This window comes from Scardinius erythrophthalmus, assembly GCF_964197995.2.
Source record: "Scardinius erythrophthalmus genome assembly, chromosome: 7".
Classification (NCBI taxonomy): domain Eukaryota; kingdom Metazoa; phylum Chordata; class Actinopteri; order Cypriniformes; family Leuciscidae; genus Scardinius; species Scardinius erythrophthalmus.
Window position 1 is genome coordinate 14,410,887 of NC_138227.1, and position 18,302 is coordinate 14,429,188.

The 18,302-nt window shown below is 35.8% G+C and overlaps 3 protein-coding genes across 4 annotated transcripts in view; 1 reads left to right on the plus strand and 2 right to left on the minus strand.

The window, feature by feature from the left end:
• The window catches only part of LOC308693715 (E3 ubiquitin-protein ligase TRIM39-like), a gene marked incomplete at both ends in the record, with an annotated part of 764,022 nt that overhangs the window by 164,144 nt on the left and 581,576 nt on the right, over positions 1–18,302 (minus strand). The window lies entirely within an intron of this gene.
• Positions 385–10,845, plus strand: relb (v-rel avian reticuloendotheliosis viral oncogene homolog B). The gene is made up of 11 exons (XM_081371182.1): positions 385–554; positions 1,110–1,121; positions 1,454–1,620; positions 4,515–4,808; positions 5,302–5,462; positions 5,561–5,652; positions 6,293–6,424; positions 6,531–6,635; positions 6,756–6,971; positions 8,336–8,401; positions 8,488–10,845. The coding sequence occupies exons 1-11, from the start codon at positions 512–514 to the stop codon at positions 8,952–8,954; spliced, it is 1,755 nt and encodes a 584-aa protein (XP_081227308.1). The 5' UTR covers positions 385–511; the 3' UTR covers positions 8,955–10,845.
• Positions 13,232–16,767, minus strand: mrpl28 (mitochondrial ribosomal protein L28). 2 transcript variants are annotated; one of them, XM_081370399.1, is made up of 6 exons: positions 16,392–16,767; positions 15,774–16,076; positions 15,474–15,626; positions 13,754–13,888; positions 13,567–13,653; positions 13,232–13,477 (listed from the first exon to the last, which is right to left on the minus strand). In XM_081370399.1, exons 2-6 carry the CDS (start codon positions 16,059–16,061, stop codon positions 13,382–13,384), a joined length of 759 nt encoding a protein of 252 aa, XP_081226525.1. In that variant the 5' UTR covers positions 16,062–16,076; positions 16,392–16,767; the 3' UTR covers positions 13,232–13,381. The 2 variants fall into 2 exon arrangements, with proteins under 2 accessions (XP_081226525.1, XP_081226524.1); XM_081370398.1 differs by having other exon boundaries at positions 13,567–13,656; positions 16,392–16,552.

Below are 18,302 nucleotides of genomic sequence, written 5' to 3' on the forward strand. Positions count from 1 at the left end.
TAAATAAATTATTATTATTGTTAGGCTACTTGACGTATGGAAAGCTATAGCGCACTTAGGTTATTTAAGGACGGCGTTCATTATTGGGACTGTACCTGATAATAACTCATGCGCTTTCTTGAGAGAAACTCACCTGTTGTTAGTCGTGTTGACATGGCGACGAATATTGGGGGTTTCCCCATTTGTGACGTAGGGGGATTTCCACCCACAGTCGAAAAAGAGAAAGAAGTACGAGGGCCAACGGTTTGTCATGTCATAATCGTTAGTGGGTGAGCAAGAGATAAAGCGGTCTCTCTCTTTCTCTCCAGATTTCTTCCCGAAAAGCTTCCGTTAACTTCAGGGCTTCCAAAAAAAAAAAAAAACAAACAGGCGAAGCACCCGGAAATGAGTGCGTAACTCGAGTCTGATGATCTTGACGCTGTTTCGGTGGATTTTCAAGCGCAGAGATTCAACACAATAACGACCTACGAGTGCGAGTAGAAACCAAAGAGACTCTTTTATAGTGCTTGCAATGAGAAATATGAGCGTTCGGAACGGCACAGCGGAAAATGGAGGTCAGTTCACTTTCTTACACTTCGGCCCTGTTGTCACCCTGATTCAGCATGTTTTTGGAATATTTGCTTTTGCTACTTTGAGACTAAGCTAATTCTACTGCAAATGACGCATTGAAATTGAACAAATGATAACAATCGTCATGTCATGTTATATTACATTTAATGATACTAAAGTATAATCGAAAGCGAGTTGTTTTCTAAGAGAAGTGGGTGTTTCCAAAGTTACAGGCCTGTATCGAAACAATAACAGGCCCGCGAAATGTCTTGTTTTATTGTTTATAATTGTTTAGTATGTCTCTACTCTAGTCCGATCGAAATGCATGTTTATCATCTGATATGTATTTTGACTTGTAAGTTAGCGGGTTTGTTTATTAGCTGATAATAAAGAAAAGCTGTTGCATGCTGACACGTTTTTTTTTAAATGACATTGTTTGTCCTTAACTGCTAGTTTTATGTAATATTAATAAATACGTTGCTTTCAGTTTCGTTTTCCTGAAATGCGTATGTTTAACCGTTTTTTTGTGTCTTGTTTTTCTCTCCCGTGTCCCTGTGCAGCCTTAGACCTAGGTGAGTGTAAAAATGACGTCATTGTGGGGTGACCTTGTTTGTCCACTTTCCCTAAATATATTAAGTTTTTTGTTTGTTAAACTACCCATTTAACACCATAAAACGATGTCATTATTTATTAACCTTTTTGTCTTTTCCATGGAACAAAAAAGGAGATGTTATACATACAGCGTGACAGCCTCAGTTGCCCTCTTTTTCCACACAGTGAAAGTACATGAGATCATCTGCTTTTGTGTTCCATGGAAAAAAGTGAATGACAGAATTGTACTTTTTAAGTGATCTCTTTATCTACACCTTGTGTTTATATTTATGTCAAAACTCTTTCTGAACAGATATAATAAACGAGTACCTTTTGGAGAAAACGACCAAAGAGCCGAGTCAGCCTAGGCTCCCTGGTCCTCCTCCTCCACCTGCGGACCAAGACATCCAGCCTGTTGATCCACCATGCAGAAGCAGGAGGAGCGCTCCACAGTTGGTCTCCAGAGGATTAGCTCCACAAGTGAGTCTTTCTGCTGTTACACTAAAATCAACAGGAAGAGCGGTTGTCTATAGCAGGCATTACTATTATTATTCTTTTATACTGGTTTGAAATCCTCAAAGGGAGATTTCACCCCATAAATAAAATTCTGTTATCTTTTACTCACCCTCATGTCAACTTGTATGACTTTATTTCTTCTGCAAAACACAAAAGAAGAACGTTGTTAACTGAATAGTTTTAGTGACCACTGACTTTAATTGTATGGGAAAAAAACACAAAGACATTTCTCAAAATATCTTCTTTTATGTTCCTCAGTTTGATTTGGAACAACATAATGATGATTTTAAGTTCTGGGTGAGCTTCCCCTGTAACCTTATCAATTAAATTTGGTGCATAACTCATCCCACCTTGTTTGTTCTGTGGACATGAATGATGCCATAAATTCTGTGGCTTATTAGTGTATTCACTTCCCTTACAAGCTGTCTTACGTTTATTGGTATATCGAAACTTGTTCATGACATCGAGCTTTTTTTACCCACTGAAGGATGATTGTAATTCGATGCCTGCTTTCAGTTAGAGTTCTCTCCGCTCATGCTTTTCTCCCCCATACAAAAGGCAGACAGGCACATGCCCTCCTCTCTTCTTCTCACTTTCTCATTGGCTGGTTTGTCATCCAGCTATACGAGCTTCCTGTTTCTTCACCATGCTCTTTCTGGCTCTTCTCAGCGGTTCTTTGTGTAAGCGATCTGAGTCCATTCTCTGGCATGTCCAGACTTGGTGTTTATCTGTTATTTCCTCAAAAATTCAACATTCTGAAACTTGTTACTATATTTATTTTTTATAATCATGCTCTTTGTGTTCAGTGTCTTTGAATGTTCTGCATGTGTCAAACAAACTGTTAATCACTCTTTTTTTCCCTCCCCCTCTCTTTTGAACACTCACTTTCTCTTTCTCTCTCACTGTTGTTTGACATTGGTTTAATTTTCAATTGCTGATATTGCATAGGGATTTGGATGTGAGTTTGTCTTTCCATTAATGATTTCAGATATTGGAAAGTCCAAAAAGGAACATGTGATTTTTAATGTGGTAGTAAAACAAGCTGGTTTTCGATGTGGTTTTCTGAAGCCTTTTGTGTGGCTCATTCATTGTGCAGGTGTTTGAATATAAATTATTCAGCGATTGGCAGGCCATTTATTTTATCTAAATAAGGAAACCCTTTTGGCATTGCTTAATTTATCTGCTTGTTTAAATATTTTGTCTCTTGCTCTTTTCATTTGTTTGTTAATTTATTTGATATTGTATCTATGATATGTTTATATGATATCGATATCTATAATCCAGCTGTAAATTACAGTGCACACCAAAGACAATATATTATAATAACGATGTAGTTTTAGTAATCTTTCAAAACTCTTTAAGAACAGGAAAGTCCACAACAAAACTTAAGATAATGACACGGAGGAACAGTAAAACTGGAATCACTTTGAGCGTTTTTTTTTTTTTTTTTTCTCCAGCTGATGAACGATAAAAACATTATAGTCGCCATCCATGTAGTCAATAATCTTACCCCTTAAAACTCATCTTTGATCACCAAAATTGCATATTTAAACTTTCCTTTTCCTGTGAAAAAAATATGTATGCCTTAAAATAGCTTGAATGTAACTCTACACCCTTTTTTCATTTAGTATACGCGGAGCCATGAATATGCAAATGAGCCCTGCCTCCACTCACTCATACAGGCTCGTCTACAAGTCGATGTTTCAGAATGGTAATGCGTTTTATGTATCGCTCTCTACAACGTCAGAGACGCAATGGTAATTATTATGATTAGCCTTTGGCTTGACTATGTTATCAAACAGCTAATAATGTGTTGCTAATGTTCCACAAACCATGGTCCCGTTCGCCATCTCAAAGTCAGACAGCTGCCTTCTTAAAATCATTATCCTTAGAAACGCTTTGAACATCATAGAACGTCAGTGGAGAAAGGCATATAGCTCATCATAACAATGTAATACACATCATAGGCTATACATAATTCACCCACTATATTGCTAAGTCTACCTGATTTTTCATATAAACAGAAAAATATACCGGGATAACCTGACTTCTCTTGAGACTCCCCTGCTTTGCAGTTAATGATTTGCTAAAGCCCGCCCTCATGTTGATGTGATTGGTTACAAGGTAGTTTGTGGCGCAAAAAACACAGGCGATTTCAAACCGCATTTTTGAGACTGTCTTTGGTTCACTGCAGTTTTAAGGAGAAATTACTCCGCAATGGTGTTGACTTATGAATTTGCACATGGTTTGTCTTAAAGCATATTAAAAATACCACATAGACATATAAACAATATTTAAAATTTGATTTTCACCACAGAGGGACTTTAAAAGCCAATTAGAATCCACCCGACTTTAAAGAGAATTTGAAACTTCAGACGACAAACTCCATTGCATGCTTACAATAATTAATGCGCACCAATAATGCGTTGGTGTGGACACTAGTAATATTATCATTATAGTTATCTTTTTAGTAATAATGTTGTTCTTGGTGTGAACACTCCTTTTATCTGTTAAAAGTGGTTTAGAACACATTTAGCAACCACATAGCAACACCCTTGTAAGCAGGTGCTTAAAACCACTCAGAACACCTTATCAACTGCATAGTAACACCCTGGCAACCACCTGTAAAATCCTAGTAACCCATAGTGATGTTATTAAAAACTACAAAGAACATTTTAGCAATATAGTAACACTTTAGCAATAAAACTGGCAACCTTTCATGACATTTTAGTAACTGTATAGTGACTTAGCAACTGAATAGCAATGTTCCAGCAACCACCTAGAACAACTTTAGTAAGGAGAAGCGCAATTAATTTTCTTCAAATGCAAAGATTTAGTTTGCATCTCTCTTTTCACAGACTCCATTCATCTTTGACCAGGCCCCAGCCACGAAAACTGCTGCTATGGCATCAATGCATCCCATGCGAGGCCACAAAGGGCCTTCTCAGCGACGGGGACAGACATCTGTAGCACCCCAGTGTCAGTCTGGGACAGAACATCTGGAGCGCTTCCTGGAAAAGCCTGAGATGGTGGTGGTGGAGCAGCCGAAGGAGCGTGGCATGCGATTTCGCTATGAGTGCGAAGGACGATCAGCGGGTAGCATCCTTGGAGCCTCCAGCACTGACTCCAGCAAAACTCTGCCTGCTATTGAAGTAAGTCTGAGGAAGAACTTTTGGCAAGGGTGCTAATGAGCACCAGTTGTAGTTTTAGGAGTTATATACATTTTTATCATCATGTTATCATCAGTTGGACCTTGTGAACCTCTCATTTAATTTCAATTATGCATTCAAGTTTCTCCATTTACATGAATTGCTTTGAGCACCTTATTTAATTTAATGGGTGTGTCTGGAATGCACCAACTCTCCCAAGACAGTGGGGCTTCCCCCGTTATGGTTTGTGGTAATTAAGTTAAACGTGTCTTTGCAGCTAAAAATGAAAGTTCCCTGGAGAGGTGTGCGATGCGTGGGCTCTGACGGAGGGATTTACCTTTAAACCACACAAATAAACATGTTCACCACTCATTTTTTCCTTTGGCAAATGTCCATACATGGGTGCTTTCAGCAAAGGAGCCTGTGCCAAATATGCAGCCACAAAGAAGCCATGCAAAATCAAAAGTAAAACTGTATTTCATCTTTTTACCTTTAGATTAAAGGCCCCATTGACAATATCAAGAAAGTGATGGTCACCGTGTCTCTTGTGACAAAGGACATCCCGTACCGGCCACACCCACACTGCTTGGTTGGGAAAGACTGTTCAGATGGGATCTGTGTCATCCACATCAATCCCCACAGTGCTCGTCGACACAGGTATATTTCTGTTAACCTCAATGGAACCGCATTCTTAGCAGAACGTGATCTGAGTGTAAAAACGTCATTTCCAGCCTGAGTATGTTGGTGTTTTCCAGCTTTGCAAATCTGGGCATCCAGTGTGTGCGGAGGAAGGAACTTGATGCCTCACTGCAGAAGAGGAGGAATAAGAATATTGATCCTTTTAACAGTGAGTAGTTGTTGACTCACTGGCTGTTTCCCAAACCTAGTGAGCAATTTAGGCAGCATACTCTCTACGCCAGTGGTTCTCAATTCCAGTCCTCGGTACCCACTGCTCTGCACATTTTGTATGTCTCTCTTATCTGACACACTCAGTTCAGTTCATGGAGTCTCTCCTAACGAGCTGATGATCTGGTTCAGGTGTGTTAAATAAGGGAGACATACAAAATGTGCAGAGCAGTGGGTCACGAGGACTAGAATTGAGAACCACTGCTCTACGCTACATGAAGTGCATAAGAACACCCAAACATCATGTTGCTAAGCTTACAGCACTTTACTTTAAGTACAAAAATACATATTCAGTTAAATTCAAGTTTATTTGTATAGTGCTTTTCATAATACATATTGTTTCAAAGCAAATTCTTGTTTCATGTGTCCCACACAAATTAGGTATTTATCAAACTTTTTTTTAGAAATATTTTGTATGTATTGAATAAATTATTTTTGAAATCTCACTTTGTCCAGATGTATATTTTATAATGAGGTCAATGCCATATTCTCATTAGGTTTTGGAACAGGTCCTAATAATACTCTTCCGCTGTAGCCGAGTATGAACAACTGTTGAATGTTTTTGTCTCGTTCTCCCCCAGCGGGCCACTCTAAGAGCATTGAAGACATGGACATGAATGTCGTCAGACTGTGTTTCCAGTGTGAGCTAGAACGAAAGGACGGAGACAGAATCCCCCTCGCCCCTGTGGTTTCCAACCCAATCTATGACAAGAGTAAGAGCAAGACATATGTTAGGCCAAAAACACTCTACCAAAGTACTTACATTTTCTGTAGTTTCCTGGCAGATGATGATTGGGTTGTTTGTATTTGTCTGATTAGAGGCGACCACAACTGCAGAGCTGAAAATCAATCGGCTTAATGTGGTCAGAGGCCCCTGCACAGGAAAAACCGAAATCTACATGCTCTGTGACAAAGTGCAGAAAGGTAACTGAACATGATACGCCACATTTAATTGCTCAAATTTCTATTAAATCTCACTTGATGCTATCTTTACAAAACAGTTGGACTAAAACAACTCATTTGTATATCTGGAATCCTCTATAGATGACATAGAGATAATCTTCAGCATGGAGGACTGGGAGGGCAAGGCAGAGTTTGCGCAGACTGATGTCCACAGACAAATCGCCATTGTCTTCAAGTCCCCACCATTCAGGGAGCAGAACATATCTGAGGAGGTGGAGGTCAACGTGTGTCTACGCCGCATATCTGACCGGATGGACAGCGAGCCAGTCAAGTTCACATATGTTCCAGACAACGCAGGTGAGTTATCAGACCTGCCTGAACGTTGTAAGGAAAGCCACCTCAAAATCAAAAGATAAAAATAAAAGATTATCCTGTTAAAGACGCTGGATAGGCTCTAGCATCCCCAGGACTCTACTGAGGATAAGCGGGTTAGAGAATGGAATACTATTTAAATGAAATCTTTACACATTTTTCTTCTGTTTATTAAGATAAACATATGTAAAAAGTATAACAAATTCTACCACAATATTTAACACTACTGTTCAAAAGTCTGGGATTGGTAAGATTTTAAGTGTAAAAAAAAAAAAAAGCTGCATTTATTTGATCAAAATGCAGTAAAAACTGTAATATTGTCAAATATTATTACAATTTAAAATAATTATTTTCTATGTTTATATATTTTAAAGTCATCATGAAATCAAAATTTACCCCGTTTAGTGCACATTACTAGTCTTGTGGTGAACAATTCATCTGTTCAAGTTAATTCACAGAAAAAAATAAGTAATTTATTCCTGTGATGCTTCAGTGTTAGCCTGGTTCTACCAGACTCTCGTACATTTCATTTGTACATTTCATCTCCATTGACAAGCGTTAACTTCCTTGTAGACGGGTACTCTGTTGAAGTTTAAAACTATTGGATCTGCCCAGAGTCACTCTGGATCTGCCATAACCAATCGCTAACCTTTGGTCGTGACGTAACCCTACAACTCAAACTAGCGCACGACCTCAAAGTCATCGTTCTCAGCCACTCCCTCTGTTCGCTGATTGGACCGCCAAAAAAATGATCGGAGAAACCCAAAGAATACACCACAATCCCAGACGTAGTACTGAAGGGAAATAAAATTGACTGGAAGTACGCAGGAGGGCGGAGCCAGGCTACTTCAGTGTCACATGATCTTCAGAAATCAGTCTAATGTGCTGATTTGGTGCTCAAGAAACATTTCTTATTATTATCAATGTTGAAAAATATCAAAATTCTTTTGATTTTCTTACAGTGCTGTGACGAGCCTAAAAATGTTTCTTATGTGGGGCTTTTAGGTTGCTTGTGTTTTAAAGTAGGAGAATACAAAAGCAGACTAAGCCAAAATGCCTCCTATTCAGAAATGAACCACATCCTCTCTTGCTGGTTTCTAAAATATTGCAAAAGAAGGTGTGTCACCGTGCCAGTTATTCAAGGGGATTTATAATTAGGCAGCATTACTGTAGTTTCAACTGAAAGTATGCATGAGGAAACTGTAATGCTTCATAATAGGTCTTCTGTTGTCTACAGAACACAGATGATTCCTTTATAATCTGTGCCGTTTTAGCCAGTGCCATCACATGCTCATGTGACCCTATAACACTGAAAGGAGGTTAATTTAATTTGCACTTTTGATCTGCAGATCCCTACGGAGTGAACCGCAAGAGAAAAATAAAAACGGATGTCAAGTTCAGCGAGCCATGCAGCAGTAAGGACTTTTTTTTTATGGAAATCTTAATATCATTCTCTGAAACGTTGTTGACTACATCAGTTTTATCTTCCCCGCTCCCTCAGGTCAAGACCTCATTGTGAACGAACCTGGCATGTCACAGCATTTTGACCCATACTACACTCACATTCCCGATTGTAACGTTCCCAATGCTTCCATGCCAATCACTGTTCAGGAAAGAGGCATCCACATGTTATCCCAGGGCATGGAGGAAATTCACTATAATGAAGACTTTAAACAAGAGGATGGTTGTATTAGCATGGACCCAGAGGCTTTGGAAACCTTCTTCCAAAGCTTGGTTCAGCCAGGTTCAGAGCATTTTTTAAGTGAATTTCAGATCCTTGATTTAAACTTCGGTTTAGACGGCACAGATACAAACTCAAACGTCAACCAAACCATGATGAACATGGCGTCTATAAATGACGTGCAATTCAGTCAGATGGTGAATGAGAATCAGGTCTATCCAGCAGATTTGGAGAACATCGAAGGCCTCGTTTTCCCTGTGAAGAGCGAGAATGACCTGGACCATTGAAAACCACTGTGGACTTTTGGATTTTGGACATACAGTCGCTGCTGACTAGAAAATCATTCCGGACCAGGAAAAGGCTAAGTCAAACTTGTTATTGACTAAAAAACCAGTTCAGCTGGCACTATGACTTCCAGTTTGGTAGTATGTGCATACAAATGAAGTAAATCACATGCCAACAAAAGGCAGGAGTGGCATGTAGCCATTGCATTTTCTAGTAAAAAGGGAGCAACATATGCTGCTCAACTGCTTCTATTGTGCCAGTTATGAAATATGTCTGTCATTTGCTAATTTATTGTGAGGGTTTTAAAAGCAGAACAGATACGTATCGAGGAAATGGACCCAGAACCAAATTCACTAAAATATTGAAGTGTTATATATAACATGATATTTGTTTTGAACATTTCTGCACAGTTCAACTGTTGAGGAATTTCAATTAACAGCATTAAGGGGACAAAATTAGACATGATTCTGAAGTAGCAGTTGGATTAATTCATGTAATTCATACCAATCTGACACCATGTAATTTTTATTTAATTTATTTCATGTAATCATCAACATTTAAAATCCCCCACCAAATCCTCTGCCCATATCTGGCCATTTGTGATTCCTAAACAAAAACATAGTTTGTAATTGTGATATCTGGTTAACCAGTACAGCACTATGCTAAGCTGTAAGGGTTTGTCCACACAAAACGTGTTTTTGCATTCCTCTCTGTTGCTTTTCTATTGTTCTTCTCTGTAAACAAGCGCTAGATGGAAGTTTGAACGTTGCGTTCGTTGAGCTTGTGAACGGCGTTCTAAAAACGTACCGAAGAAGTTCAAAGCTGGTTAACTTACAGATCTGGCTTTTTATCTCATGTTTTTAAATGCAAAAACGCATTCTGTTTGAATGTCCCCTTAACTTGCTAACCAAAATTTCAGTTTTCTAACCGAAAACACAAAGAAAGGGAAATGTTTAATTTGATTTTGTTTGCTTTGGTAGTATAATGTCTCGTCATTTGAAATACATTATTAACATATTTTCATGACATCTCTTATCAGGCACCAGATAGAGTAACCATTAAATATGGTTTCAGCCAGTGGAATCACTTTTGCGTCCAAGGGGATTGGATTCTGTTGGGGACTAGTGGACATGACATGATTAGTTTTCTAACACAGTTAGGTACTTTAGTCAAGTAGTCAGCAGTAACTAGTTTAAACTTCAGCAATTTAATCGCCGTCAATGTGAACACAACTCAAACAGTTGGTGAAGAGCAATATGATAATTGGTCAGTTATTGGGATTTCTGGTTAGCCACGTCCACTGAGAAATTTGAATTGGTCTAAAATTTCACATTAGTTGTATATTAAACATTAAACATGTTCTGATTGGCTGCATTTTAGCTTTAAGTGAGATTAGTATCTTTTCACTGGAAACTTGTCTCGTGTCTGGTTACGTCATGCTGTGAAGTTAAACAAGTGAAATGAATGTAGTCAAAATAAGTCAGTGGCAAAACGTTTTCAGCGCTTTTTTCTGTCTTAACTACATTTAAATGTCAATGTTGAAAGAAGATGAATTCATAATCTTAAAGGTATAGCGGAGGATGTTTTACTTCCTGGTGGGTAACCTATACTATTGGTCCTCCTAATTGTCAATCATTCTGGTGAATCAATCAAATTTTTCAAAAAGTGGAGAGGGCGGATCTTATCTAAAATTTGAAAGATCCTCCGCTATACCTTTAATCATTGGTAAGCATTTCGTCCAGTTGTACACGCATATGTATAATGTCATTAATACTGCTGTGATTCTCATTGTTTTCTGTAAAAATCCATTAGTTGCCTGCAAATAATGTCGCTTTCTCATAGTATGCTTTTGCTGTTGATATTAAAAATGTGGAAAATGAATATTTTGACTCCATTTGACTGTCCCCATGAATAATTGCTAAAGTCACGGGATGAATCATTATTTCTTCCGATCTTGACTGTAGGCAGAAGTCTATGGCTAAAGTCCTTTCAAATCCACCTCACCACATTAACAGTGGGAATTCAAACCCTGCAAACTCTCGACTTCATATGCGTTTCTCGATTCAAGCGACATTAGGGAATCAGATAAAGTGTGCAGTTACTTCCTCATTCACTAGTGCTATTGCTGTGCTTTGTTGCACTTCTCTGATACTATATATAGGGTTCAAAACAATAGCCGGCCCACACACATTCAGCATGTCACAATCTCTGACAAAATAGCCTCCTACAGTTTTTAATTGAACTTTAGACATGTTGCTTCAATTGTTGTTCTGTTTTTAAGGTTATTAAAACCTGTTTTTAGGTTATTTTATTCATTATGACCTAATATCCGAATGTCAGTGTTTTTTAAGAAAGGATTTGTGTGTGTGTTGAGCTCTTGTGAGAAGTGATTTCCCACACTCCAGTCCACATGACTCATGACCTTTAAAAAGTTAGCAGCAGAGCTCTCCTCCCCCTCTCTGTGTGTGTGTATCTGGACAGGCTATAATACAACTTCAGACTTGCAAGGTTTAACATTGACTAGCTCTAGGGAAATGATACCTCACACACAGAAAGTCCAGTATTAGGCAATGGCTCCACACTGTAATAAATATTTGCCGCCAAAAGGTCCAGTATTGGGCAATGGTTCCATCCCTACTGTAATAAAGTATAAGGCGCCAAAAGGAAGGTTGTTAGAAGACACAAAATTTGCATTTTAAAATAACTATTTGCACTATTTCTGTAATGTGAATTTATAAATGAGAATTAGTTTGTTTGTTTTTTTGACAGAAATGACATTGTAATGTAATACTATCACACTGCTTACTGAACAAGTATCTCACAAGACTGCTTTTGTCACAAAAATAGGATATTACTTTTATACAACAGCTTTAAATCAATAAATGAATCTGTAACTTACAAATTTAGACTTAATTTGCCACTTGTGTATATTTTGTTATTTCAGCGACAACTTAAGTTTCCAGACGAATTCAAAGTAGAACCGTTGAGTCTCTGAGCAACAGAGCAATGGCGTTTCTTTCATGTATATGAACGAATCGATCAAGTATGGAAGCTTGTTTCCGCCACTGAATAAATAAATAATAATAATTGCGACTTTTTATCTCACAATTCTGTCTTTTTTCTCACAATTGCGATATATCAAGTCAGAATTGTGACTTTTTTTTCTCCCAATTGCGAGATATGAAGTCAGAATTGTGAGAAATAGTCGCAATTCCGAGAAATAAAGTCGCAATTGCGAGATATAAAGTCGCAATTCTGAGAAATAAAGTCACAATTGCGAGATATAAAGTCGCAATTGCGTGTTATAAAGTCAGAATTGTGAGATATAAACTATTCTGAGGTAAAAAATAAAATTAATAAAAAGTCTGGGTTTTTTTTCCCTTAGAATTGGACTTTATATCTCACAATTCTGAGAAAAGATGTCAGAATTGCGAGATATAAACTCGCAGTTATGTGTTATAAAGTCAGAATTGCGTGATATAAAGTCGCAATTGCGAGAAAAAAAGTCAGAATTCTGACTTTATAACACGCAATTCTGACTTAATATCTCGCAATTCTGACTTTATAACACACAATTGTGACTTTATTTCACGCAATTCTGACTTTATATCTCGCAATTCTGAGAAATAAAGTCAGAATTGCGAGATGTAAACTCGCAATTGTGAGATAAAAAGTCGCAATTATCTTATAAAATATTTTATTCTGTGGCGGAAACAACCTTCCATATTTAAGTGAGTGATTCAATGACTCATTCATGAATATAGTCACTTGTCGCCACCTACTGGCGTAAATATGTAGCTCGCAGAAAGTGTCTGAAAATTTCTGTCTAATTCACACAACTTTCCTGAACGGGCAAACACAGACAAGGGGAGTGATTCAAACAAATTCTGCGACCAGAACTAGCTATTGTTTAACGTGTAATAGCACGAAAGGAAACAGACCATGTGAAATGTAAACATCTTAAAATTTTAAGTGTATAATAATAAACATCCTCATTATGTTGCATCCAACATTTCTGGTTCCCAGAATGTTCTGATGTTATACATTATTCTTAAATAAATAAAACCTAAAAATAACCGTTAGAGAATGTTCTGTATAAAGTCTCATTATTTTCCACAAAAAAACCTCCCTCATATGTTTAGTGAGAATATTAGTCTATGGTTATTGGTTACAAAAAAAAAAGAAGAACCTAAAGAGAACATTCCTGGAATGTTAGGAAACTAGACTGAAAAATGCTGTTCCAGTGTAAAAAACACCGCCAGAAAATAAGGTATTCCAGTCAGATTGGCAAATCAATTTATTATTAAGTATAAATGGCATATTTACAGAAGACAAGCACATAGTTGTTGGAGATGTTAATAGAAAATAAATACATTATTGTTTATTCTTCAGACTGTATGACAGACATGGACAGAGAAGAGAACCGTCATCATTTTTTCTCCACTATCTGAGGCTCTGAGAGCTTCTTAATGGTGAGCTCCTCCACAAACTGCTTCACCAAACTCTTGTGAAGAGGCTCTGGATCCTAAGAAAGAAAAAAACGGAGTAAGATTTATCAGATGACAGTGAGCGGACGTGCAGTGCCCGTCCTTCACATTCCCGCTCATTCATTACCTTCTTTTCCAGAAGTCTCTGTTTCTCAACTGCTTCCTCCAGACTCAACCCCACCCATTCAGCCTCTTCCTCTGCGATCTCAAACTGCTGCTTTTAAGAGATGTGAGTAAGGCAAACGGAAGAAAACACAGGCTGATTATCAACACCATAGGCTGCAAATGTACATCTTGTAATCAACTTATCTAACCTTGTAGCGGCTGTAGATTTTCTCCCTGCGAGACGGATCATCGGGATACAGATCCGTGTCTTTCCGCGCCAGACGTAAAAGCATCGCACGCTTTAGATCCATTCCAAACTTGGAGTTCAAATCTTGCTTTGGGGTCTGATTCAAAAGAAATACACGCAAGATTCAGACCAAATTATGCTTTAAACTTTTCTTGTATAAATCATTAAAAATGGATTTCTATCTGCACTTTTACAGTACATTGAACTGAATAACCCTTTACACAAGACATAAGAATTTATTCTTATTGCATTTCATACAAAATGCACATATTTAATACAATTAAAAAATGATTCTATGTTTAGCAAATTACATATTTTATACAATAATGCAATATAATAATATATATTAAATGTATAATTAAATATAAATATGTTTAAATGTAATATATTACATAAAAGTATTATAATTTTGTAAAATAATAAAACATACTAAATGCCAAATGACTTCATAATTTTGTTAATATAGTAATAAACATACAATAAATAAAACTTCTATACAATAAATATTATAATACAAACATATTATTATATAAAATTATTGCCATTTTATCATAATAAATATTTTTAAAACATATTACTATATAAACATATATTACATAAATGCATTACAATTTTGTCAAATAATAAAACATACTAAATGCCACAGACGTGTGGAGTTTTTTTGTAAAATAATAAAACATACTAAATGCTACAGATGGACTTTATAATTGTGTTATATATTAATAAAAAAAACATTAAATAAAACTATTTTAAACATTAAATATTACATTATAAACATTTTATTATATCATTTTATTAGATCATTTTATAGATTTTATTAGATATTAGATATATTTTTGCACTATCAACACTTGCAAAAAGTATAAAAAAAATATTTATTAGCAATGTTTCGATCTCATGACCTTCATCGGGCATATATGATAAATAATATATAATAAATAATATAGATATGTAATAAATATTATAATTTTTGTAAAATAATAAACATACTAAATGCTACAGATGGACTTTATAATTGTGTTATATATTAATAAAAAAATATATTTTAAACATTAAATATTACATTATAAACATATATCATTTTATTACGTAGGTGTGTAGGAGAGAAGAACAAAAAAATCTAAAATCTAAAAAAAGGAAATCCTACACACTATCAATACTTGCAAAAAGTATGAAAAAATATTTAATAGCAATGTTTCAGTCTCATGACCTTCATCGGGCATATATGATAAATAATATATAATAAATAATATAGATATGTAATAAATATTATAATTTTTGTAAAATAATAAAACACTAAATGCCACAGACGTGTGGACTTTTTTTTTGTAAAATAATAAAACATACTAAATGCTACAGATGGACTTTATAATTGTGTTATATATGAATAAAAAAACATTAAATAAAACTATTTTAAACATTAAATATTACATTATAAACACATTTTATTATATCATTTTATTAGATAGGTGCGTAGGAGAGAAGAACAAAAAACAAAAGGAAATCCTACACACTATCAATACTTGCAAAAAGTATGAAAAAATATTTATTAGCAATGTTTCGATCTCATGACCTTCATCGGGCATATATGATAAATAATATATAATAAATAATATAGATATGTAATAAATATTATAATTTTTGTAAAATAATAAATCACACTAAATGCCACAGACTCCCACCTTCAGAATGTAGAAGTCGAAGCCAAAAGCGGCATCAATGAGGTCCAGTGTGCGAGATGTGACGGTTACAGTGAACTTTTGGTCGAGGATCTCACTGTACAGCTCTCTGTTAAACAACTGGGGCTTCCAGGTTTTGCGCAGTCTTGTAGAGAGCTGATGTGATCATTCATATCCACAACGTACATATCATATAAAAAATATAGGGTAAGTCATCTGTCTTCAAGTTACATTCTAATTTATGTACTATCAATTCACAGCAACTTAAATTCATAATTCCAGTATTTCTCTCTTCGGTCTTACCTTGTCACCTTTGGCATATCTAAAGCCAGAAACCCAGCCTTCTCCACCCCAGAGTCCATCCTGTGATTCTGGCGGATAATAAACTGGGATAGGCACATCCTGGACTCGCTCTCTGTGTCCAGATTTAGGATTGACTCTGTATTTGACACCCTGAGGTTTCCAGTGCACTGGAGTAGCAGGGGTGGTGTCCTGCAAAGAGCGCAGGTAGTGCTGGGGTAGACGGGAATAGATGCCCGTCTGCAGCTTCAGGGCTTCCCAGATTTTTGGTGGATACTTGTGTAGAGGCATTTTGTAGGACAAAACCTTAGAAAGAAGGGTTGAGTAGGTCCATGCATTAGACAATGCACACACACACACACACACACACACACACACACAAATAATAATAATAATAATTAAAAATACATTTATACATACATACATACATACATTATATATTATATACACACTGCATAGATTCGATTTTATGCATATGTTGTATTATATTAAGTAAAACTGTAGGCTAGCTGATAAGCTACAGCTTATAAGATACAAATATTTGCTTTATAATACAAAAAGCTCAAATGCAAAAATAATAATTATAAGGAAAAAAGATTGTATACAGTTCATCACTCTTACCGGGGAATGACGCAATCGGAGAATGTTTAATTTAATTTTACATGATCAGTATTAGCCTGCTAGCCTCTCAGTCCAGCACACACGCTGTAACGCTAACCAAGGGCACCATACGTCATTTCCCATGACAGACACTAGTGTGAGAATCGCGATTGGTTCAGTGGAGTGTTTACTGCACTGATTGGATGTTTTCACGGCTGAACTTCCGGGTTTAACAGAAGTTATGTTCTCGTGGTGGTCTAAAATAAAATTGCATGTAAAATATAGACATTCTCTAGTATTATTACAATATAATTATCAAATACTATCTAGTCGCCCGAAAGGTGGAATTGAACCACTCTGCCGCTAGGCAGCTACAGGTTTGAAGCCTGCACCCCGGACCACCGAGGTTCATCCGGGCATTTTTAAGAGTTGGATCTACGTCTAAATAAGGGTTCGTGCTCCGGTATGCTTCACATCTATGGTTTGTTTAATTTATGAAACTGTATTTAATAGTGTATCATCATTAGGTTATGGCATATTAATCATTCCCATAGTTTGAAGTTTATGGAAATGTAAAATGTGCAGAAATCCTAGATTAAATCCAGTGTTGGACTACATGCAAATTAAGTACTTGCTATTGGTTCAAATGTGGGGCGGAGTTTCACAGTCTTTGTTGCATATATTATTGTTTTGTTAATAATTCTTTGCTGGGACTTGAAACCAAATCAGGAATGCTTGCTATTTCGTATATATATTATTGCTATTATATATATATATATATATATATATATATATATATATATATATATATATATATATATATATATATATATAGCTTTTTTCTAGAAAGAATAAAAGTATTAACAAAAGTTTTACACAAAACATTTTCTTATAGTTTTATAAGAACTATAAGAGTTTTTTTATAAGTTTTTATACTTTTAACTTCCTATGTAGTATCTTTTTCTAATCAATTAATAGAGATTCAGCTTAGACAACCGTTTCAAAGTTTCAGCTGTCACTAATTTAATTCAATTTAATACTAATAAATATCTAATTCACAACCAATTTGATGTTGTGTAATATATTTATTTTTTGTCAGTTATTACATAAAATATTTATTTGATCATGACCATTAGACTCACTAATCATCTAAAACATCCAAAAATGAAATTAACCATGAATTATAATAGCTCTGTTATTTCAAATTAAATATATAAAACATATTACTAATGCAATTTTCAGCTATTTCATTTATTTTTCATAATGACATACTCTCATTGGTAAAGAAACCCTTCATTTTACTGCACAGGGTTTATAGCATTGACCCTTATTTGCTCTGTTTTGTGGAAACAAGATCCAATATATATATATATATATATATATATAATAATAAATCAAATCAACTCACATCAGCCTCAATCAAATAATATTTTTATTTCGCCAGTAAATAAATTATGCAACATAAAAAAAAATCCAGTACATGAAAATGGTTCACTCGCACTTAAAGAATAGCATCCGTTCCAGATCTTCACTGTACAATGGCACACATTCACTTCATAATTTTCAAATATTCTTGAAGCTTTAAAGGCTTCAGGCAAGAAATCTTGAAAACAGACAGTCATAGGCAGTGCATATGCACCTTCTCGGAACCACACTTACATTTTGCTTGTTGCAACAGCAGTCTCTCACACTACAGGGAACTTATGTGTTCAGTTTCCCACCGAACTGTTTACCAGAAAGTGTTTGCGGGAATAATTGCAGAACTGTCCTAATGTGTCACACAAACTATGAATAGTGACAACTATGCAGAGAATAGTGATTAAAAACCATCACAAGTACACATCTGACTAAAGTAAAGTGATCTGACTGAGATAATGATTTAAGAATAAACACAAACCTTTACACTTTGGTCAGTGTTTGGATAAAGATCAT